The sequence below is a fragment of the Myotis nattereri genome (assembly GCF_964212035.1).
Source record: "Myotis nattereri genome assembly, chromosome: 14".
NCBI lineage: Eukaryota > Metazoa > Chordata > Mammalia > Chiroptera > Vespertilionidae > Myotis > Myotis nattereri.
Genome location: NC_138089.1, coordinates 4,195,854 through 4,220,919, shown reverse-complemented (window position 1 = coordinate 4,220,919; position 25,066 = coordinate 4,195,854). Strand labels below are relative to the sequence as shown.

At 46.4% G+C, this 25,066-nt stretch overlaps 2 protein-coding genes across 2 annotated transcripts in view; both read left to right on the top strand.

Moving 5' to 3' along the window:
- GXYLT2 (glucoside xylosyltransferase 2) overlaps positions 1 to 25,066 on the top strand; it is a gene marked incomplete at both ends in the record, with an annotated part of 146,304 nt that overhangs the window by 36,430 nt on the left and 84,808 nt on the right. Inside the window, one exon of the mRNA XM_081106247.1 lies at positions 22,426 to 22,618. Coding sequence (XP_080962373.1) covers positions 22,426 to 22,618 — 193 coding nt within the window. The remainder of the gene's footprint in view (positions 1 to 22,425; positions 22,619 to 25,066) is intronic.
- On the top strand, positions 670 to 1,880 carry LOC308529873 (F-box only protein 31-like; the record flags this gene model as incomplete). Its single annotated transcript, XM_081106233.1, is given in 2 exon segments — positions 670 to 1,555; positions 1,558 to 1,880. Coding segments are annotated over 2 exon segments (1,209 nt in total).

Sequence of the window (25,066 nt, the reverse complement as noted above, 5' to 3'; positions counted from 1 at the left end):
GGTCCAGGGGTTCCCAAAGGTGTGGACGGAGTCAGCGAAGAAGGAATGACACGCAGACAGCGTTCAGTTGATCAGCAGCCTAGCCAGGATCTCCAGCAAGTTCTGTCTTTTATTGTCTTGTTATATCTGTATTTATACAGTTGATTTTAATCCTGTCAATTTCTATTCCAAAGGTTAGGGCATTTCTTATCTCCATTCCAGGGAGTAAAGATTATGTAGCTTAAGGGTGATTGTTCGTAGTTAAAGTGATTAACTACCCGCCTGGCATTTAGTTAAGGGGTTTTATTCCCACCCTAACTTCAGGGAAAAATCCTTACCTGGGGAAACAACCTTTCTCTGAGAGGTGACCTTGGTTAAAACACATAGCGCCAAGAAGGGGAGCAAACATATTAAGAACAGTATGCCATATATGCCAGGTCCCTTGAAACATATGCTGTGCAGATGTTTCTTCCCTCCAGTGACTGTGTCATGCAGCAAGGATACACCGGCTTCCAGCAGGAGGCGAATATTAATGGGTATGGGTGTCTCCAGTGCTGCTCAAGTCCAATAATCGGCTTCTCTCTGAGGGGCGTGGCTAGGCCCTGAGCGGGGGCGTGGCTGGGCTCTTGGGCGGGAAGGTGCCAGTTTAAAGCCAGGCTGCAGAGGTCCGCGCTGCTTACTGCACCAGGCATGGAGGAGGAGTACGCTTGCCTCTGCGGCCCGGGCCCTTCGCGAGGATGCCAGTGTCGCCAGCAGAGCCTGGGACCAACTGCGACGGTGGCGGCCGACAGCAAGCCGGCCCCAGCCCCTGAAGGGCAGCACGTGGAGGCGGACAGGGCGGCTCGGTCCTCCGCGGGGAGTGGAGGGATCAGGAGCCCCATGCCACCCCGGCCGACCCCACGCTGCTCGCTGCAGCACCTGCCTCCCGAGCTGCTGGTGGAGATCTTCGCCTCGCTCCCCGGCACCGACCTGCCCAGCCTGGCCCAGGCCTGCACCAGATTCCGCCGCATCCTGCACACCGACAGCATCTGGAGACGGCGCTGCCAGGAGGAGTACGGCGCCGCTGAAAACTTGAGGAGCCCGAGGACGATGGCTGTGTCTTGTCGAGAACTCTATGCCAACTTGCTCCACCCATGCAGGCACATTTTGGGATTGTGGCAGCCAGATAACTGGCCCTATGGAGAACTGCTGTATGTAGTGGTGGAGGGCCCATGCATTGTGGGTCGCACGTACCTGCCTCTCCATGACCCCCGCGTGGATGACTCCTTGCAGTTCAAGCCCGCCTTTAGAATTCGCCTGGCAGAGGGGAAATCGCCCACAGTGCAGTGCACGTACGGCCGTCGAGGGCCCCACAGCTGCCACGTGCAGATTCGGGAGGACGGGCTCTCCACCCAGTGCAACCTGACGCACCACCACAGGATGCCTGGTGGGAGCCGAGAGGATTTACGCGCGTGGCTGCGGGAAGAATGGGGGCAGACGCTCGAGCACATTTTCCAGGAGGACAGGCTGCGGTTCGTCCTGATGAAGCTCATCGACCATCAGTATGACGACTGCCGGAACTACCGCCGCATCTACCTCTCCCGAGCCACCCGGAGGACCTCATCAGGCCAGGCCTCTTCAAAGGCACCCACCATGCCTACAACAGCCTAGAGGTTGTCATGCTCAGCTTCCATGGGAAGCATGCCAGGGCCACGAAGATCACGGGTGACCACCACGTCCCTGCTGGGCAGCAGATGATAGACATCCACCTCAGCCGCCGCATCAAGCTGCCCGATGAGATCTTCAGCAACTTCAACAAGTACTCCCGCCTGGTCCAGGAGGTTCACGGGCAGGTGATCCAGGAGCAGCAGCAGCAGCAGCAGGAAGACAGCATGAGGCCGGCGAGGGCCATGGCCGGCTGAGCCCTGCGCAGCCCCGTGTCGGGGCGTCCGGGGCTGCAGCTTTGGGGGAGCAGCCTGTCCAGTTTGTCCTGCCTGCGGGCGTGAGCTCCAGTGACCAGAGCTACCCTCGAGCCTGCAGGATGTGTTTCTACGAGCCTGCAGGATGTGTTTCTACGGCGTGGGCATTGTTGCCCGCTCTGGCTCCGCCTACCCCCAGCGCATTCCTGGAGCCTTCCTCCTGTTCGATGAAGACCACTTCGGGTTCATGTGGCAGGAACCGAATTGCCTCAGCCTGTACAGCAGAGTCCAGGTCGCCTTCCAGAATGCGGAGGCGCCATCCCCGCAGGCTTTCCAGGACATGCTGGAGAACATTCAGTCCCCACCGCCTGACGGCCCCTTCCTTGCCCAGGGGCAACAGCGGGGAGAAGAGGCTTCAGAGGAAGAGCAGCTTCGTGCGCTTTTGGAGGTTTGACCTTCTGACCAGATTACCCACCGTCTTGTTTATCTGGTTGTTTGTTTTTAATCCCCTCCCGAGGAGATTTCTCCATTGATTATTTTTTAAAATAAATCTTTATTGTTCCGATTAAAAATATTAATTTTGTTTTATTTCTTAAAGTATTACAAAGAGTATTACACATGTCTCCCCCCCCCCTTGACATTCCCCCAGCCTCCCTTACCCTCCAGTGTCTTGTGTCCATTGGTTATTCTTATATGCATGCATACAAGTCCTTCGGTTGATCTCTTACCCCGCTCCCAACCCTCCCTAGGCTTCCCACTGTAGTTTGACAGCCTGTTCAATGCTGCTCTGCCTTTGTATCTATTTTTGTTCATCAGTTTATAATGGTCTTTATTATCCATAAATGAGTGAGATCATATGGTATTTTTCTCTGCTTCCCAGGGGCTGTTGCAGCCTTGCAGGGGCCATCTCAGCCTCACAGGGGCTGTCCCAACCTCACCAGGGCCATCTCAACCTCACGGGGGCTGTCTCAACCTCACTGGGGCTGTCTCAACCTCACAGGGGCTGTTTCAACCTCACTGGGGCCGTCCCAGTCTCACCGGAGCCGTCCCAGCCTCACCAGGGTCGTCCAACCCTCACCGGGTCCGTCCCAACCTCACAGGGGCCGTCCTAACCTCACTGGGGCCGTCCCAGCCTCACCGGTGCCGTCTCAGCCTCACCAGGGCCGTCTCAACCACACCAGGGCCGTTTCAACCTCACCAGGGCCATTTCTTAAACTATAATACGAGCAGTGGAATCACAGGGTCAAATGGCAGTTCCATATTTAATTTTCTGAGGAAACTCCATACTGTTTTCTATTATAACCGCACCAGTCTGCAGTCCCACCAGCAGTGTACTAGGGTTCCCTTATCTCCACATCCTCACCAGCACTTGTCATTTGTTGATATTTTGATGGTAGTCATTTTGACAGGTGTGAGGTGATACCTCATTGTTGTTTTAATTTGAAACTCTCTGCTAATCAGTGACTTTGAGCATTTTTCATGTCTTTTGGCTATTTGTATGTCCACTTTGGAGAAGTGTCTATTTAGGACCTTTGCCCATTTTTAAATTGGATTGTTTGTATTCCTTTTGTTAAGTTATATGCGTTCCTTATGTATTTTGTAAATTAACCCTTTATCAAATGTATCACTGGCAAATATGTTCTCCCATACACTGGGCTCCCTTTTCTTTTTATTTATGGATTTTTTTCATTTTTTTTTTTTTTTTTTTTTTTTTTTGCTGTGCAGAAGCTTTTTATTTTGATGCAGTCCCATTTGTTTATTTTCTCCTGAGTTCCTTTGCCATAGGAGATGTATTGGCAAACATATTGCTACAAGAGATGTCTGAGATTTTGCTGCCTACGGTTTCTTCTAGGATTTTTACGGTTTCCCGACTTACATTTAAGTCTTTTGTTGATTTTGAGTTTATTTTTGTGTATGGTGTAAGTTGGTGATCTAGTTTCATTTATTTTGCATGTACCTGTCCAATTTTCCCAGCACCATTTATTGAAGCAATTATCTTCACTCCATTGTATGCTCTTGCCTCCTTTGTCAAATATTAATCGAATGTAATGTCATGCATTGATTTCTGGGTTCTCTGTTCTATTCCAATGATCTATATGCCTGTTATTATGCCAGTACCAGGTTGTTTTGATTACAGTGGCATTGTAGTCTAACTTGATGATATCTGGTATTGTGATTCCTCCAACTTTTTTTTCTTTCTCAAGATTGCTGCAGCTATTCAGAGTCTTTTTCGGTTCCATACCCTAAGAGGCCCCTGGGTCTCTGTGTCCCGCGGTAATCACTGCAAGCACCTCTGAGAGAAGCCACCCTGGAGTTCCAACCAATGCCAGACAGTCCAGTTTCTCCCTGTATGAGTGTGGGTACCCAGAGACTCGCCTGGAACTGGAGTTCAGAGCTGTCGGGAGCTTGAGACTCCCTCCTGATTGAAAAAGACACCGGCGTCCTCTGTTGCCAGCCCTTTGCATGTGTGCCTCCGTACCTCTGCACTTTACTTCAACCCCTCCTCTGAGTCCCAGTGTGCTTTTCTCTTTCCTTCTAGTTGTAGAATTTCCACTCAGCCAACCTTCCTGTGGTTCTGGATGATATCTGTTTTGTCTTTTAGTTGTATTTCTGAAGTGGTTGTGCGAGGCAGCACTTTCAGGTGTTTACCTATGCTGCCATCTTGGTTTCTCTACCCTGTGTCTTATTTTTTTTTTAATATTTTTTTATTGATTAAGATATTACATATGTGTACCCTCTACCCCCCCCCCCGCTCATCCCCTCACCCCCCCGTTGTCCGTGTCCATTGGTTAGGCCTATATGCTTGCATATAAGTCCTTTGGTTGATCCTTCCCCCATGCCCCCACCCTCCCCTACCTTCCCTCCAAGGCCCGACAGTCCAATCAAAGCCTCTCCGTCTCTGGATCAGTCCTTGTTCATCAGTTTATGTTGTTCATTATATTCCACAAATAAGTGAGATCTTGTGGTATTTATCCGCTCTCCAGTTCCATCCATGCTGTGGCAAATGGTAAGAGTTCCTTTTTCTTCTTCCTCTTCTTAAAGAATACCTTTCAGCATTTCATATAATGCTGGTTTGGTGGTGATGAACTCCTTTAGCTTTTTCTTATCCGTGAAGCTCTTTATCTGACCTTCCATTCTGAATGATAGCTTTGCTGGATAAAGTAATCTTGGTTGCAGGTTCTTGCTATTCATCTCTTTGAATATTTCTTGCCACTCTCTTCTGGCCTGCATGGTTTCTGTTGAGAAATCAGCTGACAGTCGGATGGGTACTCCCTTGTAGGTAACTGACTGTCTTTCTCTTGCTGCTTTTAAGATTCTCTCTTTATCTTTTGCTCTTGGCATTTTAATTATGATGTGTCTTGGTGTGGTCCTCTTTGGATTCCTTTTGTTTGGGGTTCTCTGCGCTTCCTGGACTTGTAAGTCCATTTCTTTCACCAGGTGGGGGAAGTTTTCTGTCATTATTTCTTCAAAAAGGTTTTCAATATCTTGCCCTCTCTCTCCTTCTGGTACCCCTATAATTCTGATGTTGGTACGCTTGAAGTTGTCCCAGAGGTTCCTTACACTATCTTCATATTTTTTGAATCTCTTTTCTTTTTTCTTTTTCGGTTGGGTATTTTTTGTTTCTTTGTATTTCAAATCTTTGACTTGATTCTTGGGATCCTCTTGTCTGCTGTTGGATCTCTGTAAATTATTCTTTATTTCAGTCAGTGTATGCTTAATTTCTAGTTGGTCCTTTTTCATGTCCTCCATGGTCTCACTATACTCCTTGAGGGATTCATTAAATTTATGGGTGGTTTCCATAAAATTCTTGACAAACCTTATAAACGTGGCCTTGAACTCTATATCCAGTCGTCTGTCCTCCTCCGTTTCTGCCAATTGTGACCTGTTTCTTTGTCTCCGCATTTTGGCTGCTTCCCTGTGTTGATAGAGTGGCCCTGCACGCCAGGTGTCCTGTAGGGCCCAGTGGCTCAGCCTCCCCAGTTACCTGGGGTGGACACTCTTGGTGCACTCTTGGTGCCTTGGTTGTTGTAGGATCACTGGGAGGAATTGACCTCCAGGCCAATTGGCTGTGGGAAGCAGCTGTGTCTGAAGTGGGAGAATGGTCCCCCTCTGACCACTGGGTACAGTGGCTCCTGGATCTAAGGAGGTGCTAATTCAGCCCCTGCCTGAGGCCACAGAGCAGGAGCCATGAAGAGGCTCAGCTGTGAAGCAATGCAAGCCGCTGCGGGGCCTTGGGCCTTCTCTTGGAAGTTCCGGGTCTGCTTGGCTGGGCTGTAGTTAGGTACATTCATATGCAAAAGCCTCTGCCGCAGCCTGGGTGGGGCGGGGTCTCAGGGAGTCAAAAGGTGGAGAAAGAAGCTATGGCTGATTCTCCGCGCCCGGAGTCGCGAGTCTCAGTGTCCGGGTAACGGCTGCAAGCACCTCTGAGGGAAATCCGCCCTCAAGTTCGCCTGCTGCCGCCTGACAGACCAGCCTCTCCCCGTATGAGACCTGGGTCCCCAGAGACTTCCTGGAACCGGAGTTCAGAGCAGTCGGGAGCTTGTGATTCAAAAAGACAGCCATGTCCTCAGGTGCCACCCCCTTTCCGCGTGCGCGCGAGCCGCCGCCGTACCTCTGCACTCAGCCTCCGCAGCTCCTCTGGCTCTCAGCGTGCTTTTCTTTTCTTCTAGTTGTAGAAATTGCACTCAGCCAGCCTTCCTGTTGTTCTGGGCGGTATTTGCTCCGTCCTTTGGGATATTTCTCAATTGTTGTGGGAGGCGACTATTTCCCGGTGTTTATCTATGCCGCCATCTTAGTTTCTCCTACCCTGTGTCTTATTAAAAAAATAGATTTTATTGATTTTTTACAGAGAGGAAGGGAGAGGGATAGAGAGTTAGAAAAATCAATGAGAGAGAAACATCGATCAGCTGCTTCTTGCACACCCTCCACTGGGGATGTGCCTGCAACCAAGGTACATGCCCTTGACTGGAATCAAACCTAGGACCCTTCAGTCCGCAGGCCGATGCTCTATCCACTGAGCCAAACCAGTCAGGGCTACCCTGTGTCTTTTGATTGGAGAATTTAATCCAGTTACATTTAAGATTATTATTGATAGGTACTTATTTACTGCCATTTTGTTCTTTATGCCTATGTCTCTCTCTCTCTCTCTCTCTCTCTCTCTCTCTCTCTCTATATATATATATATATATATATATATTTCTTTTTCTCATTATAGCAGTCCCTTTAACATTTCTTGCAATGCTGGTTTGTTGGTGATAAACTTCTTTAGCCATTTTTTGGTCTGGGAAGCTCTTTATTTCACCATTTATTTTGAATGATAGCCTTGTTGGATATAGTAATCTTGACTTCCAATCCTTTACATTATCTTGAATACTTCATGCCATTCCTTCTGGCCTGTAGAGTTTCTGATGAGAAATCATATGTGAGCTCCTGGGTAGGTAACAAATTGCTTTTCTCTTGCTGCCTTTAAGATTCTCTTTTTGTCTTTAATTTTTGGCATTTTAATTATGATGTGTCTGCGCGTGGACCTGTTTGGGTTCTTCTTGCTTGGGACTCCCTGTGTCTCCTGGACTTGTGTGACGTTTTCCATCTCCAGGTGAATAATGGAAGTTTTCTGCCATTATTTCTTCAAACAGGTTCTCCTTCCCTTGCTCAGTTTCTTCCCCTTTTGGTATTCCTATGATGCAGATAGTGTTATGGTTTCATGTTGTCCCACAGCTCCCTTAAACAGTTCTCATGTTTTTTAATTTTTTTTTCAGTTCTCTGATTAATTTTTTTTATCCTGTCTTCTAATTCACTGATTCATCCTCTGCTTCCTGTAATCTACCATGTATTCCTTTCAGTGTATTCTTTATTACTGCTATGCCATTCCTTGTTTCTGACTAGTCATTTTTCTTAGTTTCTATATATTTCTCACGCTTTTGAGCATCCTTGCAATCATTATTCTGAACTCTGTATCTGATAAATTGCTTATTTCCATTTCATTTATCTCTTCTGGAGATTTTTTTCGTCTATTTGGGGCTTCCCCGTCCCTCCCCCTTTTGTGTCTCCCCATTTTGGCTGCCTGTCTGCTTTTTTTCCTATGTATTAGGTAAATCTGCTATGACTCCCAGTCTTTTTGGAGGGTCTCTGGTACAGGCCAATGTCAGATGCTGTTTGTGAGTGGCCCTGAGTACCTGTTTTGAGGTATTAGTAATCTACAGCTCCTGGCTCCCAGTGCTGGGGCTGGGTGCATTTGGACAGGAGTCGATGCACACCGAGTTTTGCTTTTCCTAGCCCCTGGTCCAGAAGCAGAACAGGCAAAGACCAAAAGCACCCAAGATTCACCTCTGCTTGCAGGCTGATTGATTGTTAATCTGTCTCTTAATGTACCTTAGGCTGTAGACCACAGCAAGGTATAACCTCCACTGGGTGTGGTGTGTGATTTTCCAACAGGGTGGGGAAATTGCTCCCACCCAGGCAAATGCTGCCTGGATGGTTAAAGTCTGCCTGTGAAAGATGTCTTCTGCAGTGTGGGGGGATTGGCTCTGCATAGGAATCCAGGATACTGCTCTCTTAGCTCTTTCCTTAGAGCCTCCTACCCTGTATTCTCCTCACATAGCTCTAGTCCACTCTGTCCTCCATATGCTGGAGCCCAAGGTGAGTGACTGCACACAAAATTTTGTGTGTTGACCCTTTAAGAGGGTGCCTGCATTTCCAGCTGCTCTTCACAACTAGATATTCTGTGGGCACCTTTCTCAGTTCTGGTTCTCTGGGCTGGGGAACCCAGTTTTGGGTTTATACCCCAGAGTTTTCAGTGGGAACCCCCCATACCTGAGATATCCTTACAGACTTCAGGTGCCATCTGTGAGAGCCCTGTCAGCCCTCTCACACTTCCACACTTCCTACCAGTCTCTATGCAGTCTCCACTTTCCATTCTTGGTTATCAGGATTCTCTCCAGCTAATCTTCAGTTGATTAATCATGATGATTTTTCTATATCTTAGTTGGAATTTCTGTTTGGTTCTGGGGAGAGTGTATATGTAGCTTCCACTTAATCTTCTGCCATGTTGGAATCCTTAATTTTCTTTCTAAAGATAGAAATTTTATTTTATTTGTATATATTGTGTTGTTTGTATGTAATGTATACTTGATGTAAATTATAATAAAAGAATATGTAATCGCCGGAACCGGTTTGGCTCAGTGGATAGAGCGTTGGCCTGCGGACTGAAAGGTCCCAGGTTCGATTCCGGTCAAGGGCATGTACCTGGGCTGCGGGCACATCCCCAGTAGGAGATGTGCAGGAGGCAGCTGATCGATGTTTCTCTCTCATCGATGTTTCTAACTCTCTATCCCTCTCCCTTCCTCTCTGTAAAAAAAATCAATAAAATATATTAAAAAAAAGAATATGTAATCACCAGCAGAGGCAAGTTTTTGGAAAGAATAAGCAAAGACAATGTCAGAGAATAAAAGAGAGGGTATTCTTTTGATGAGGTCATCAAGGAAACCCATTCCTCTGTCCAAAAGAGAAGAGGTAGCCATGCAAAAATCCAGGGAAGAACATTTCAGGTAGAGGACATAGTTTATGTAAAGGTCCAGGATCTGAGCACAACAAGGGCATCTCACGTAGAATGAAGGAAAAGGTGGTGGAGGGTCTAAATAGTAGTAGAAGTCCCCAAGAATGTTGAGTGGAATTGGAAAGGAGGGAATACCATGAGTGGGGACCTAACTTTTCAGTGAATGAAGAGGTGTAACCAGGAAGCTGAGAGATGAAACCAACAAGAACAGGGAGAAGGTGCAATACTTTCATCCACAGACTTCACTCTGAAGACATGTTTCATGTGTGTGTGTGACAAGGAAGATCAAGGAGGATACCAGCCCAACCTGCTGTCCTGAGGGTCCTGGGAAAGGAGAGGAAGAACAGTTTCCATGTGGAGGGATCTGCTGGGGGAGGTAGCATCCTCTCAAGGCAGCCAAGTTTTCATTAAGGCAAAAGGCATGGAGAACACCCCAAGACAAGGCTGAGGATAGAGCTGGTGTTCCTAAGGGTATGGGGGAAGAGTTTGGGAGAGAGAAGAGAGGTGAGATGTCAGCTCAGATAAATACTGTTAGTTCCTGGCTATAGCTGAACTATGGTGGTTGTAGTGCATGTGTGTTAATATGCAAGCTCCAGGGTCTCATCCAAGACCCACTGAATCAGAATCTCATTTGCACTTATTAACAAACACCTCCAATGATTATGATGTGCAGCCAGGTAGGGGATCCCCTGCACTAGATGGCATCTGGTGTCTCTTCCAGCTTCAAAACTGGAAGAATGACAAGGATTTGGATCAGGGTCCTAGCAGTGAGCAACAGGGAAGGAATGGATTCAATGAGTATTTCAAAGGATGGCTCAGGTGAGACTATGAGAGAGGCATAGTGAGTCAGAGGTGATTAGAAACATTTGAAAGAGCTTTGTTAGGACTCTTTATTGATTGCTAAGTAATAGGTTTGTTTCAAACTCACTGAAGCAAAGGAGAATTTATTGTCTTTTTAAAAATATATATTTTATTGATTTTTTACAGAGAGGAAGGGAGATAGAGAGTTAGAAACATCGATCAGCTGCCTCCTACACACCTCCCACTGGGGATGTGCCCGCAACCAAGGTACATGCCCTTGACAGGAATCGAACCTGGGAACTTTCAGTCCGCAGGCCGACGCTCTGTCCACTGAGCCAAACCGGCTATGGCAGAATTTATTGTCTTAATAAATGAACTGTCACCCTAACTGGTTTGGCTCAGTGGACAGAGTGTCAGCCTGTGGACTGAGGGGTCCCAGGTTCGATTCCAGTCAAGGGCACATGCCTGGGTTGCAGGCTCGAACCCCAGTAGGGTCGTGCTGGAGGCAGCCGATCAATGATTCTCTCTCATCATTGATGTTTCTATCCCTCTCTTCTCCCTCGTCTCTCCAAAATCAATAAAAATATTTAAAAAATAAAAAAATAAATGGAGGGAGGAAAGATGGTGACTGGCAGGAAGGCAGGGAGGGAGAGTGTGTGAGAGAGTGAGGGAGCTATAGAGGAGTGTGTGGACATGTGTGGGTTTGTGTGTGTGAGTGAAATAGGGACAGTTAGATCCTGCAAGTCTTTCAAGGGGCTGCCAATCTGGGCAGTCTTAGACGGCAAAACCTTGCTGCCGCCGCAAACACTCCAGGGAGGACACCAGCGGCGCGGAGACCATGCCATCTTGAAGAACAGAACTGCTTGAGACTGGGATCCTAGCCTTGCCACCACCCAGTCTGGTCTCGGTAGCAAACTGGAATCCCATAGCTGCTCTGGTGGAAGACCTGCGACCACAGCTGCAGACCCAGGGATACCAAGACTCCAGGCACCCCGGCCGCAGATTTCTGTGAGTCACAAAGCCAATCCCCCTCCCCAGCCGCCCCCGGGGCAGCGGCATAGGAACTGCCAGACCCCAGCTACACAGTGGGGCTGTCTGCACACACTCAGCAGCAGCAGCTCTGTCTGACTTTTAGCCTTGGTATTGGACACGGGAAGTTTGTTTCCCATGACTAGACTCCTCGGGCGGGCAGACTGTGTTGAATTTGAGCCTGGGTGCACATCCTTGGTGAGACTGTTTCCTGGGACCAGATCCCGCACCCATGCAGGGCAGTGAGACAATGCTGAGTTTGAGTCTGGAAGTGCACGAACTTGGGGAATCTATTTCCCGCGACTAGGCTACGCACCCAGGCAGAGAGACTGCTGAATTTGGGCCTGGGTGCGCATTCTTGGGGACACTGTTTTCTGCGACCGGGTCCTATGCCCACACGGGGAGACAGCGCTGAATTTGGGCCTGGGGGTGCAGACCCGGGGAGTTTGTTTCTCACAACCAGACCCTCCCTGCACCCTAGCAGAGAGGCTGCGCTGAATTTGGACCTGGATGTGCGAACCCGGGGAGTTTGTTGCCCTCACTCAGGCTCTGCGCCCAGGTGGGGAGAGTGTGCTGTATTTGAGCCTAGGTGCGCAACCTTGGGGAGATTGTTTTCCGAGATCAGGTCCCGTGCCCACGCGGGGAGACAGCACTGAATTTGAGCCTGGGGCACGAACCCGGTGAGTTTGCTTCCCATGACCAGACCCGGCACCCAAACAGGGAGACTGCACTGAATTTGAACCTGAACATGTGAACTTGGGGAGTTTGTTCCCCACAACCAGACCCTGTACCCATGCAGGGGGGCAGCACTGAATTTGAACCAGGGTGCTTGGACACGGGGAGTCTGCTTCCTGCAGTGCACACCCACGTGACCAGACCCCACACTCACACTGAGCGGCAGTGCCACCTGACTTTGATTTAGGGCAAGCACACAGAGAAGGCTGTTTCCCACAGGGCAGGAGTGGGCCTCCTGCCAACACAGTGTGACTGTGCAACCCGATCTCCCAAGCAGATCGGGGACCCTGAATCTCCACGCAAGAGGCAGCAATGAGCACCAGGGACTAGACTCTGTTTCTTATTGCATGCACCTGGGATCCCTAATTCCCAGTACAATCAAACTAAGAGCCAGAGACTCCAATTCTTGGCACATGCACACAGAGGGACCCTGATTTTTGGTGCAAGATAGAACCAAGCAACAGAGACTCTGATACTCGGTTCTCGGCATGGACACAGGGAGCCTCTGACTCCTGACATGCACTAGGACACTGTGATTTTTGGCACACCCCAGCAAGTTCTCTGTTTCAACTTGGTGCAGGCAGGGTCTCTGATTCTAGGTGCGCACACGAGGCCACACTAAACATCTGAGATTCTGACCCGGGGCGAATGTGGCTCCCACCAACCCACAGCAGCCGCACGTCTTGGTGTCAGAGCTCTTCAGTGACACTTGGGGGGGTGCAAAACAACCACCACACAAGGCCCAAGGCCCTGCAACTTGACATTTGAACATTCTGGTGATAGTCAGAATGGGGAGACAACGAAACAATCCCCAGAGGAAAGAAAATGAGGAGTCGCCAAGAAAGGAAATTAGTGAAATTGAAGCATGCAACATGACAGAAAAATAATTCAGAGTAATGGTCATACACTTCATAAACCAGATGGACGAGAAAATCAACAACCTATGCAAGAATCAGGAAGAAATGAAAAATAATATAGCTACAATCAAAAACACTATGGGAGGCTTCAACAGTAGACTGGAAGAAGCAGAGGATCGAATTATTGAGTTAAAAGATAAAGTACAGAAACAAGCCCAATCTGAACAGCAACTAGAGAAAAAAATTAAAAAGCAGGAGGAGAGCCTAAGGGAGCTTTGGGACAATGAAAAACGAAATAACATACGTATAATAGGGCTGCCAAAAGGACAAAAGAGAAGCAAGGATTAGAACATTTATTTGAAGAAATAATGACAGAAAACTTCCCTGATATGGGGAAGAAAAAAGTTACACAAGTACAGAGAGTCCCAAGCAAGGTGAATCCCAAAAGACCGAAACCAAGACATGCCATAATTACAATGGCAAATGTTAACAAAAAGAGAGAATCTTAAAGGCTGCAATAGAGAGACAGAGAGTTACCTACAAAGGATCCCCCATCAGATTATCAAATGATGTCTTAACAGAAACACATCAAGCTAGAAGGGAATGGAAGGAGATATACAGAGTGATGCAAAGCAAGGGACTGAATCCAAGAATACTTTATCCAGCAAGACTATCAATCAAAATTGAAGGGAAAATCAGGAGCTTTGCAGACAAAAAAGGCTAAGGGAGTTTATCACCACCAACCCAGCAATGCAAGAAATGCTAAAGGGACTCGTGTAAAAAGAAGAAATAAAAAGGTAAGAAGGAACACAGGCTCAAAAAAATAAAAATGGCTACAAACAAGTACCTTTCAATAATTGCTTTAAATGTAAATGGACTAAATGCTCCAATCAAAAGACATCGTGTGGCTGATTGGATAAAAAAACCTGACACATGTATATGCTGTCTACAAAAGACCCACCTCAGAACAAGGGATTCACACAGACTGAAAGTGAAGGGATGGAAAAATATAGTTCAGGCAAATGGAAATGAAATAAAGCTGCGGTAGCAATACTTATATCTGACAAAATAGACATCAAAGTGAAGGCCATAATAAGAGAAAAGGAAGGCCACTTCATAATACTAAAGGGATCGATACAACAAGAGGATATAACTCTGATAAACATATATGCACCCAATGTGGGAGCACCCAAATACGTAAAAAAACTCCTGGAAGATATCAAGGGAAAGATCGACAACAATATAATCATAGTAGGGGACTTTAATACACCACTGACATCACTGGATAAATCCTCTAGACAAAAAATCAGCAAAGAAACAGCAATCCTAAATGACTCACTAGAGCAGATGGACTTAATTGACATCTTTAGAACATTTCACCCCAAACTGCAGAATATATGTTCTTCTCAATTGCATATGGGACATTTTCAAAAATAGACCACATATTGGATCACAAGCAAAGTCTCCCCAAATTCAAGAAGATTGAAATCATACCAAGCATCTTCACAGACCACAATGGCATAATATTAGAAATAAACTACAATAAAAAAGATCCAAAACACTCAAGCACTTGGAAGCTGAATAGCATGTTATTAAATATTGATTGGGTTACCAATGAGATCAAAGAAGAAATTTAAAACATCCTGGAAACTAATGACAATGAAAACACAACAATCCAAAACCTATGGGATACAATGAAAGCAGTCCTGAGAGGGAAGTTTATGGCTCTACAGGCCTACCTCAAACAAACAAGAAAAAATGGGAGTAAATCATCTAACTCTATATCTCAAAGAATTAGAAAGAGAGCAAGAAAAGCTCAGAGTGAGCAGAAGGAAGGAGATAATAAAGATTAGAGCAGAAATAAATGACATAGAGACCAAAAGAACAATACATAAAATCAATGAAACCAAGAGCTGGTTCTTTGAAAGGATAAGCAAGATTGATGAACCTCTGGCCAGTCTCACCAAGAAACACAGAGAGAGGACCCAAATACACAAAATCAGAAACGATAGAGGCGAAATAACAACAGACCCCACAGAAATACAAACGATAGTTAAAAAATACTATGAACAACTCTACTCCAACAAGCTAGACCACCTGGAGGAAATGGACATATTCCTAGAAAAATACAACATTCCAAAACTCAGGAAGAATCTAAAAATATCAATAGGCCAATAACTATGGAAGAAATTGAAGCAGTCATCAAAAAGCTTCCAGCAAACAAAAGCCCAGGGCCAGATGGCTTCACAGGGAAGTTTTACCAAACATTCAAGGAAGAACTAAAACCTATCCTCCTCAGACTACTACAAAAAATTCAAGAGGAAGGAACACTTCCAAGCTCATTCTATGAAGCCAGCATCACCCTAATACCAAAACCAGATAAAGACAGCACAATGAAAGAGAATGACAGGTCAATATCCCTCATGAACATAGATGCCAAAATCCTCAACAAAATCTTAGCAAATCGGATCCAGCAGTACATCAGAAATATCATACACCATGACCAAGTAGGATTTATCCCAGGGATGCAAGGATGGTACAATATCCGCAAATCAATAAACATGATACATCACATAAACAAATTGAGAGAAAAAAACCACATAGTCATATCAATTGATGCAGAAAAAGCATTTGACAAAATCCAACACCCATTTTTTATAAAAACTCTCAGCAAGGTGGGAGTAGAAGGATCATACCTCAACACAATAAAATCCATATATGACAAACCCACAGCCAACAGCATGCTCAATGGACAAAAACTAAAACCATTTCCCTTAAGAACAGGAACAAGACAGGGATGCCCACTATCACCACTCCTGTTCAACATAGTACTGGAAGTATTAGCCATTGTGATTAGAGAAGAAGAAGAAATAAAAGGCATCCAAATTGGAAAAAAAGGAGTAAAACTGTCCTTATTCGCAGAGGACATGATATTGTACATAAAAAACCCTAAAGACTATCAAAAAAACTATTAGACTTAATAAATGAATTTGGCAATGTAGCAGGATACAAAATTAACCCCAAGAAATCTATGGCATTTCTATACACCAATAGTGAACTTACAGAAAGAGAGACTAAAAAAGCAATCCCATTTACCATCACACCAAAAAAATTAAGATACCTAGGAATAAACTTAACTAAAGAGGTAAAAGACCTCTACTTAGAAAACTACAGAATGTTGAAAAAAGAGATAGAGGAAGACATAAACAGATGTAAGAGCATACCGTGTTCAAGGATTGGTAGAATCAACATCATTAAAATGTCCATACTACCGAAAGCAATCTATAAATAAAACGCACTTACCATTAATATACCAATGGCATATTTCACAGACCTAGAAGGAAATCTCCAAAAATTCATCTGGAATAAAAAAAGACCCCAAATAGCTGCAGCAATCCTGAGAAAGAAGAACAAAGTAGGTGAGATCTCAATACCAGATATCAAGCTGTATTACAAAGCCACTGTTCTCAAAACTGCCTGGTTCTGGCACAAGAACAGGCATATAGATCAATGGAATAGAATAGAGAGCCCAGAAATTGACCCAAACAAATATGCTCAATTAATATTTGACAAAGGAGGCAAGAACATACAATGGAGTCAAGACAGTCTTCAATAAATGGTGTTCAGAAAATTGGACAGATACATGCAGAAAAATGAAACTAGATCACCAACTTACACCATACACAAAAATAAACTCAAAATGGATAAAGGACTTAAATGTAAGACGGGAAACCATAAAAATACTAGAGGAATCCAAAGTCAACAACATCTCAGACATATGCCAAAGCAATTTCTTCACTGATACAGCTCCTAGGGCATTGGAAACTAAAGAGAAAATAAACAAATGGGACTACATCAAAATAAGAAGCTTCTGCACAGCAAAAGAAACCATCAACAAAACAACAAGAAAGCCCACTGCATGGGAGAACATAATTGTCAATGTTATCACCGATAAGGGTTTAATCTCCACCATTTATAGGGAACTCTTACAACTTAACAAAAGGAAGATAAACAATCCAATCAAAAAATGGGCAAAGGACCTAAATAGACACCTTTCAAAAGAGGACATCCAGAAAGCCAAGAGACATATGAAAACTTGCTCAAAGTCACTAATCATCCGAGAGATGCAAATCAAAACAACAATGAGCTACCATCTCACACCTGTCAGAATGGCTATCATCAACACATCAGCAAACGACAAGTGCTTGAGAGGATGTGGAGAAAAAGGAACACTTGTGCACTGCTGGTGGGAATGCAGACTGGTGCAGCCACTGTGGAAGACAGTATGGAGTTTCCTCAAAAAAACTAAAAATGGAACTCCCATTTGACCCAGTGATCCCACTTCTAGGAATATATCCCAAGAAACCAGAAACACCAATCAGAAAGGATATATGCACCCCTATGTTCATAGCAGCACAATTCACCATAGCTAAGATTTGGAATCAGCCTAAGTGCCCATCAGCCGATGAATGGATTGGAAAACTGTGGTACATCTACATAATGGAATACGATGCTGCTGTAAAAAAGAAGGAATTCTTACCATTTGCAACAGCATGGATGGAACTGGAGAGCTTTATGCTAAGTGAAATAAGCCAGTCAATGAAAGAAAAATACCACATGATCTCACTCATTTATGGATAATAAAGACCATTATAAATTGATGAACAAAAATAGAGCATTGAACAGACTGTCAAACTACAGTGGGAAGCCTGGGGAGGGTTGAGGGTTGGTGTAAGAGATCAACTGAAGGACTTGTATGCATGCATATAAGCATAACCAATGGACACAAGACACTGGGCGGTAGGGGAGGTCAGGGGAATGTCATCGGGGGGTGGGGGGAGGAGACATATGTAATACTCTTTGTAATCTTTAAGCAATAAAACAAAATTAAAAAAATAAATGAACTGTCCAAGTTTAGGGTAAGGTGCACCTGGATCCGGGTGTTCAAGTAATGCCACCCACCACCTGTGGCTCTGCTTTCTGCTGTGCTGACTCCTATTTAGGCTCCACCAGTGTGGTGGCTAGATGGCTACTCCAGTCTTAAGCAATAGGTCCTTGATACTCCTGGACAGCAAATGTCTACTTCAACTCTTTTTTATAACGTTTCAATGAGAACATAGCCATTAGGGCAATGCTGTAATTCCCACTCCCCATTCCCACCAAAGCCCATGGGTTAAGGTTTAAATCATAGGTGTGCAGAGTGGGCTTCCCTTGATCTCAGAGTCTTGAGTGACAGTTGAAAGTTAAGTGTCATTGGTAGGAGCTGGTGAAAGTCACAACATTTCAATGACCTTAAACTTGATTATTCATTGTGACTGCACAACACAAATACTTATTACCTGAAGCCTGAGATTTTTAATGTAATGTGAGAGGCAGCAGAATCTGGGCAGCAAAGGCCTCATTAAATCCCAACCACAGATACTTGAACTGACCCCAGAACGGTCAGCAAACACCAAGAGAGAGGCTGCTCCACCCCTGCTTTTTGTACCACATTCCCAGATCTCTGAAGCAGCCTGCTGTGCAGCAGGGGGTCACAAGCTTTTCTTAATTAGAAAAAAGAAGTGTATGTCTATTAGTTTGGGTACACAAAATAAAAATAATAAAATAATGAATTTCTGTGCACCCTGCACTCACCTTACTAGTAGGAAATAAAAACTTAAATCTCCAGAAATAACCACTATCTTGCATTTGATGTTTATCATCCTTATGCATGTTTACTTTTTTTTCACATGTCTGTGAGCAATATATAGTGCCATTTTGCTTGTTTTAAGCTTCATCTCAGTGATATTCTATGGCTATCCTTCTATAAATTGCCTTTTTCCATTTTGGCCTTATGATGATACATGGCATTCTGGTTTGTTCATTTTCACTGCTATGTAGTATTCCACTTAAACATATCAGATACATTCATGATTGTCCTGTGCGTGGACAGCAAAGTTATTTCCAATTTTTCACTATGAAAAACAGGGTTGCTGCGAGCATTCTTGCAAGAGTCTTGTGCAAGTGTGCGAGTTTCTTCATGTTGTATGTATAAATGTAGAACTGGAGGGCTGAGCAGTGTGCATATTTTCACTCCTGGGAGATGTTGCCAGGGGCTCTCCATGGTGTGTGGCCAATTGGCAATTTCTGAACTGTCTCCCACCTCCATCTCTTCAAGGCTTATATGGCCCAACTTTTATTTTCTTTTAATATGTTTGCCAATCTGAAAATAAAATGGAATCTCTTTCTTGTTTGAATTTGTATTCCCAGATTACTAAGGTTACATGTTTTATTCATGTAGAAGCTCATTCTGTAAAGCTAAACTAGTCAGAGTTTTTCTGTTTGGGGTGGGGTAATGGTTCATATTTAAGATATCTAAACAATTGCATGTATAGTTTTAGTACCTTGGGATGATGTATCTGTTCCTAAATATTGAGCATATTTTTAAGCAAATGAGTTTGTATTAAATATCTTTGTAGCATATTTTAGCTAGTTGTTTGTGAACTTAGCGTTATCGGTGACATGCTCGTCCCATCCCTTTACATAAGTTAATTGGGAGGTGGCTTTAACAGTGGGTCTGAAAACCCAGCTATGAAGCTGAGGAAGTGAACTGACACCTGAGACCTAAAGGCAGGCATCGCGAATTCGCTGGGCATGTTCCTGGTGTAGCACCTTTGCTCTGACTGTTCCTCACCCAGAAGTGCCATGGTCACTCCCTCATCTTCTCCAGGTTGTCTCCAGATCTCACCTTTTCAGTGGGGCTGTGTAAAGTGTGCCAGCCCAGCAGCCGCTCCTGTATGTTTTCCTGCTCTATCTCCTTCACAGTGCTCACCACTGAATCACTATCTGTGTAAATTACTTACTTACTATTTGCTTTGCTGCTGTTTCTTTCTTTGTCCTTCCCCTACCACCTGTAGAAAATAACTCTGCAAGGGCAGGCATCTTGCTCTATTCTGTCCATTATAATAGTCCCTCCTTATCCATGGTTTCAGTTACCCATGGTCAACTGTCATCTGAAAATATTGGATACTAGAGGCCCTGTGCACGAATTTGTTCACCGGTGGGGTCCCTTGGCCTGGCCGGTGATCAGGGCTGTCTCTCCTGATCGGGGCCGATGGAGGCCGGCCAGCCAGGGAGGGACCGCAGGAGGGCTCCAGGGCATGTCTGGCCCATCTCACCCAGTCTCAATTGGGCCCATTGGGGCCAGGGAGGGACCACGGGGGGGGACGGGGAGGGGCCATGATGTGTCTGGCCTGTCTCACCCAGTTCCAATTGGCTGTATCCCAGCAGCAAGCTAACCTGCTGTTTGGAGTGTCTGCCCCCTAATGGTCAGTGCACATCATAGTGACTGGTGGAACGGTCGAACAAACAGTTGAATGAATGGTTGGACACTTAGCATATTACACTTTTATTATATAGGATAATTACTCCAAAAATAAACAATTCAAAAGTTTTAAATTGCATACAATGCTGAACTCTCCTGCTGCCTCTCTCCATCCCACCCAGAATATGAATTATCCTTTTGTCCAGCGTATTCATGCGGTCTATGTTACACTAGAGGCCTGATGCACGAACTTCATGCAGGGGCTCAGCCCGGCACAGGCATGACAGCTTGCCTCGGCCCTCACAGCCCTGGCTTCCTCTGGAAGGTTGTCCAGAAGAACGACTGGAAGGTCGTCTGGCTGTTTGGTCTAATTAGCATATTACGCTTTTATTATAATAGATGTTCATTAGTTACTTATAGCCATCTTGGTCATCAGATTGACTGTAAGGATATCAAAATACTTGCACACTTAATTATGCCCCCAAAATGCAAGAGTAGTGATGCTGGCAATCCAGATTTGCTGAAGAGATGCTATGGGGTGCTTAGAACATATGGATAGGGTTTAGTTCTACTCATGGTTTTCAGCATCCATGGGGGGTCTTAGAGCATATCTGCCCTGGATAGAGAAGACTATTTATATATGTTCTTTCCTGTACATACATGCCCCAGTAAAGTTTAATTTATAAATTCAGCACAGTGAGAGATTAGCAACAAATAATAAAATTGAACAATTATAAATATATCCTATATAATAAAAGGCTAGTATGCAAATTGTCCCCTCCACGGGAGTTCAACCCAGAGTTCAACTGGGAGTTCAACCAGGGGGCTGGCCGGCCAGCCAACCGCCTGCGGCCCCTCCCCACAACTGGCCCACCCTGATCACCCGGATTAGGGCAGGCCACCAGACCCCACCTGTGCACGAATTTGTGCACCCGGCCTTTAGTACTGTAATAAAAGTTATGTCAGTGCAGTCTATCTTTTTCTCAAAATACCTTATTGTGCTGCAGTCAACTTTTCACTCACAGGGGAGCTGCCCCAGTTATGAAGGGGAAGGAAGACGGTGGCCTTCAATGGGAGGATGAAGAGAGGGGGATAATTTAGGGAGAGACTTAGGACCTCGCTGCTATCTTCTCCTGTGATCATCAAAATCAGTGGACTCTCAGGGACTTTCTGCATCCTGGCTCGCTGAGCAGGAAGGGGCTCCTATTGAGCATGCTCCTGAGTGATCAGATTAGGAAGCTGCCCAGCAAGCTCCACCCACATCTTTAACTTCCTTCCTGAGGAAAGGAATGGGGAGCAAATTGCCCTCCTCCCACGGGCAGTTCACAGGGCAGCTTGCTGTGCTCAGGTTTCGGAAGGGAGGTGTCTCCAACATCCAGGCTTCCCCATCTGCATCTTTTGCTCGAGTACATTAGTTCCCTTTGTCTCAGGCCCCTCTCCGGGCCCCCTTCTCCCACTTGCCAGGACTGTTTCTCAGTGCTGTGTCTGAGGCTGGGCTGCATCCCCGCGTCTGGAACAAATCTTTTGTTATGATGAAATAGCAGGACTCTTGGATCCTGATCCCTTCTCAGCTGTTAACTTGGTATTTGGTTCCTTGGTAATTTTCAGCTTAACCTGCCTCCTCTCCTGCCTGTTTCTCACTAATATCAGTTTCATACTGGAAGCTGAATTTCACACATACCACCTCCGCAACCGTGAGTGAGATGGTTAGATTAATGCCTGTTTCTTCACGACTCTCCCAACACGTAATAGAGGCACATGTGTGGGTTCCTGTGCTCACCTCCCAGACTTGTGTGATTTTCCTTTGGTTCAGTGGTCATGCACCCCCCACAACCTAACACCATCCAGATGGTGAGAATATCATGTTGCTCATTTCACATGAGAAAGCCATGCCCCACCCTCTTACTCAAGTTGCATTCAAATCTAATTTCCATGGCCCCTGTGAGGGGAGCTTCCCAGCCCCTGTCACAGCTGTCAAGGTTACAATGCTATTTCCCAGCTGGGCCAGTGGCAGCCAGCAGGCACCAGACAGCTGTGTGCTGGCATGGAAGTCACAGTCCCCTCCCGCAGCCCTAACTGTGACTCCTGCCACTGCCAGGGTCAATGCTGGATACATGGTATTATTCTCTGAACAAGAAGAGTTGTCAGCTTATCACTTTATAAAATATAGCATATTGTGCCTGCTCATGTTTTGGAATGTTACAACCATTTACTGGCTGTTTTTTTTTTTACAAGTTTAGGAATAGCTTTAATTTGTATTCTTTCCAGGAGACCTGGAGAACCCAGGAGTTTCCATGCCGTGCTGCCCCCCAAGCTCTGGATCCACCTGGCCGTGGTGGCCTGTGGCAACCGGCTGGAGGAGACGCTGGTCATGCTGAAGTCAGCCGTGCTCTTCAGCCACAGGAAGATGCACTTCCACATTTTCACAGAAGAATCTCTGAAGCCCGAGTTTGATAAGCAGGTGAATTTGCAGATATTGCAGCATAACATGTGCCGAGTCAGCTGGGCTGCATTTTGGGAAAAGCATAGACTGTTCACAGATGTATTTTGCTGCACATTCAACTCTGTGGCTCTGCACCTGTGACTCTGCGCCTCACTGTTGTCTGTAACACAGGGTGTCAGAGCCGGCAGGAGCCCTGCTCAGCACTGCTGCTCTGAGCTGTTGTGAGTCCATGTATTCTTTGCAACTCTTCCCGACTACGCCAGGGCTGTTTTCTTCTCTAACCCTGCCCACTACACTCACTGTTGGGAACTTAAGCCAAGTTCCCCTTTATCCTCTGCTCACTAGACAGCAGGCCAATTCTTCCTCGGTGGCGGGCAGACAGAGAAGCCATGAGAGGTTGTGGGTGCACTAGTAGAAGGATGAGTCTTTATTGCAGGAGCCAGTGGCCACATAACTATCAGACAAGACAGTCCTCACAGCAAAGCCCATACAGGCAGGCAGCCGCACACCAGTTGGTGAATACATGTCTTTTCCATAAAGCAGCATCTGTCTCTGTACCCACAGCTGTTATCTCAGCAGCTGCACGCTGCCTCTAAACCTGAAGCTTCACACAGCAATAGCACCTGCCTCTCCCTTAGAGCTGCAGCCTCATGGCCTCTCTGGCTCAGCAGCTTCTCCTGTCTCCCTGCCCAGCACACTGGCGGGGTAACATGGCAGCTGTATCTGAGCTCTCTGTGAGCTCCTAGCCTTCCATCGTGGCAGCACCAGCTCTCAGCTCCGTCTGAGCTCTCCTCTCTCCTGCACACGTAGGAGCTACATTCTCTCTGCCTCCCGCCTCTCCTTCTCTGAGCTCTCTAGCCTCTGCTCTGCCCAGCTGCTCTCTTACAGACTAACTGGTCAGTAGCTTGTATATTACTCCAGAGATAAAGCAGGCTAGCTGACACAGTGACATCAATCATTTGGGTTGCAGAAGGGCACAGTGTACCAGATATCCTTACACCCGCTCATGGTGTCTTGGCTTTGGGCACCCCAGTGAGTCTCATGCCAGAACAGCCTTGGGCATCCGGTGTATGAACAACAAGGCCTCTGCGCTCTCACTGGCGCGGCTCCCACAGGGGTGATTGCACCTGTAGATGGAAGCATCGTGAGGATGAAATGAGATGATGCACTGAAAGCATTTGCCCCAGAGCTTGATCCCTCTTGGAATTATGAACACTGTTCTCACTCGGGAGACGGATAGTTTATGTTCATTGATGTGCTATGTAGTATATGTTATAAATAAGTAATATATATTAGTTAACATAAATTTAAACAATATAGGGCTTATAAACTAAATGTGCAGTCTTTGCTACCTTTCAGTTCTACCCAAGAAAGTATCAGACTTAGCAATTTAGAGTGATTCTTTTAAATGTTTTTCCCCCCATATACAGGTGTGTATGTGTGTTTATCTGTGGACCGGTGCATGAAATTCATGCATGGGGGTAGGGGGTCCCCTCAGCCCAGCCTGCACCCTCTCCAATCCAGGACATACCTCTCACAATCCTGGACTGCTGGTTCCTGATCACTCACCTGCCTGCCTGCCTGGTTGCCCCTAACTGCCCCCCGCTGCCGGCCTGATTGCCCCTAACTGCCTCCCCTACCAGCCTGGTTCAACCCTCACTGTCTCTGCATGCTGGTCTGATTGCCCCCAACTGCCCCCTCCCAGTTGGCCTGGTTGCTCCTAATTGCCCCCCCCCCCGCCAGCCTGGTCACCCCTTACTGCCCCCCTTTACCGGCCTGGTCGCCCCCAACTGCCCCCTTCTGCCAGCCTGGTCACCTCTAACTGCCCCCCCCCACCAGCCTGGTTGCCCTGAACTGCCCCCCCCCCAGGCCTAGTTGCCCCTCACTGCCCCCCCACCAGCCTAATTGCCCCCAACTGCCCCCCCCCCCCGCCAGCCTGGTTGTCCCTAACTTCCTCTCCCGCCAGTCTGGTCGCCTCTTACTGCCCCCCCTGCCGGCCTGGTCGCTCCCCTCTGCCAACCTGGTTAGCCTGGTTGCCACCAACTGTCCCCTCCCCCCTTGCCCCCCCGCTGGCCTGGTCCACCCTCACAGCCCCCCCCCCCCCCTTACTGGCCTGGTTGCCCCATGCAGCCTGCTGTTCAGTCGTTTGGTCGTCCCTCACTAACCCCCTGTTGGCCTGGTCATAGGCAGCCATATTGTGAGGGCGTGAGGGTCAATTTGCATTTTACCACTTTATTATATAGGATGTAATAGTATATAGGCACATAATAATGCATGCATATTTATGTACCCAACTTAACATATATTTCTTTTACGAAGTCAGGATTATCTCTCAGAGTTCTCCTGGAACTTGCTTTTCCTCCCCAGGTCAGGATCCCTACATTCCTGCATCATCCTTTTTGGGGACTACCTAGCAGTTAATTATGTGGCTGAGCCATCATTTATTTGACTGTTTCTGCGCTGAGG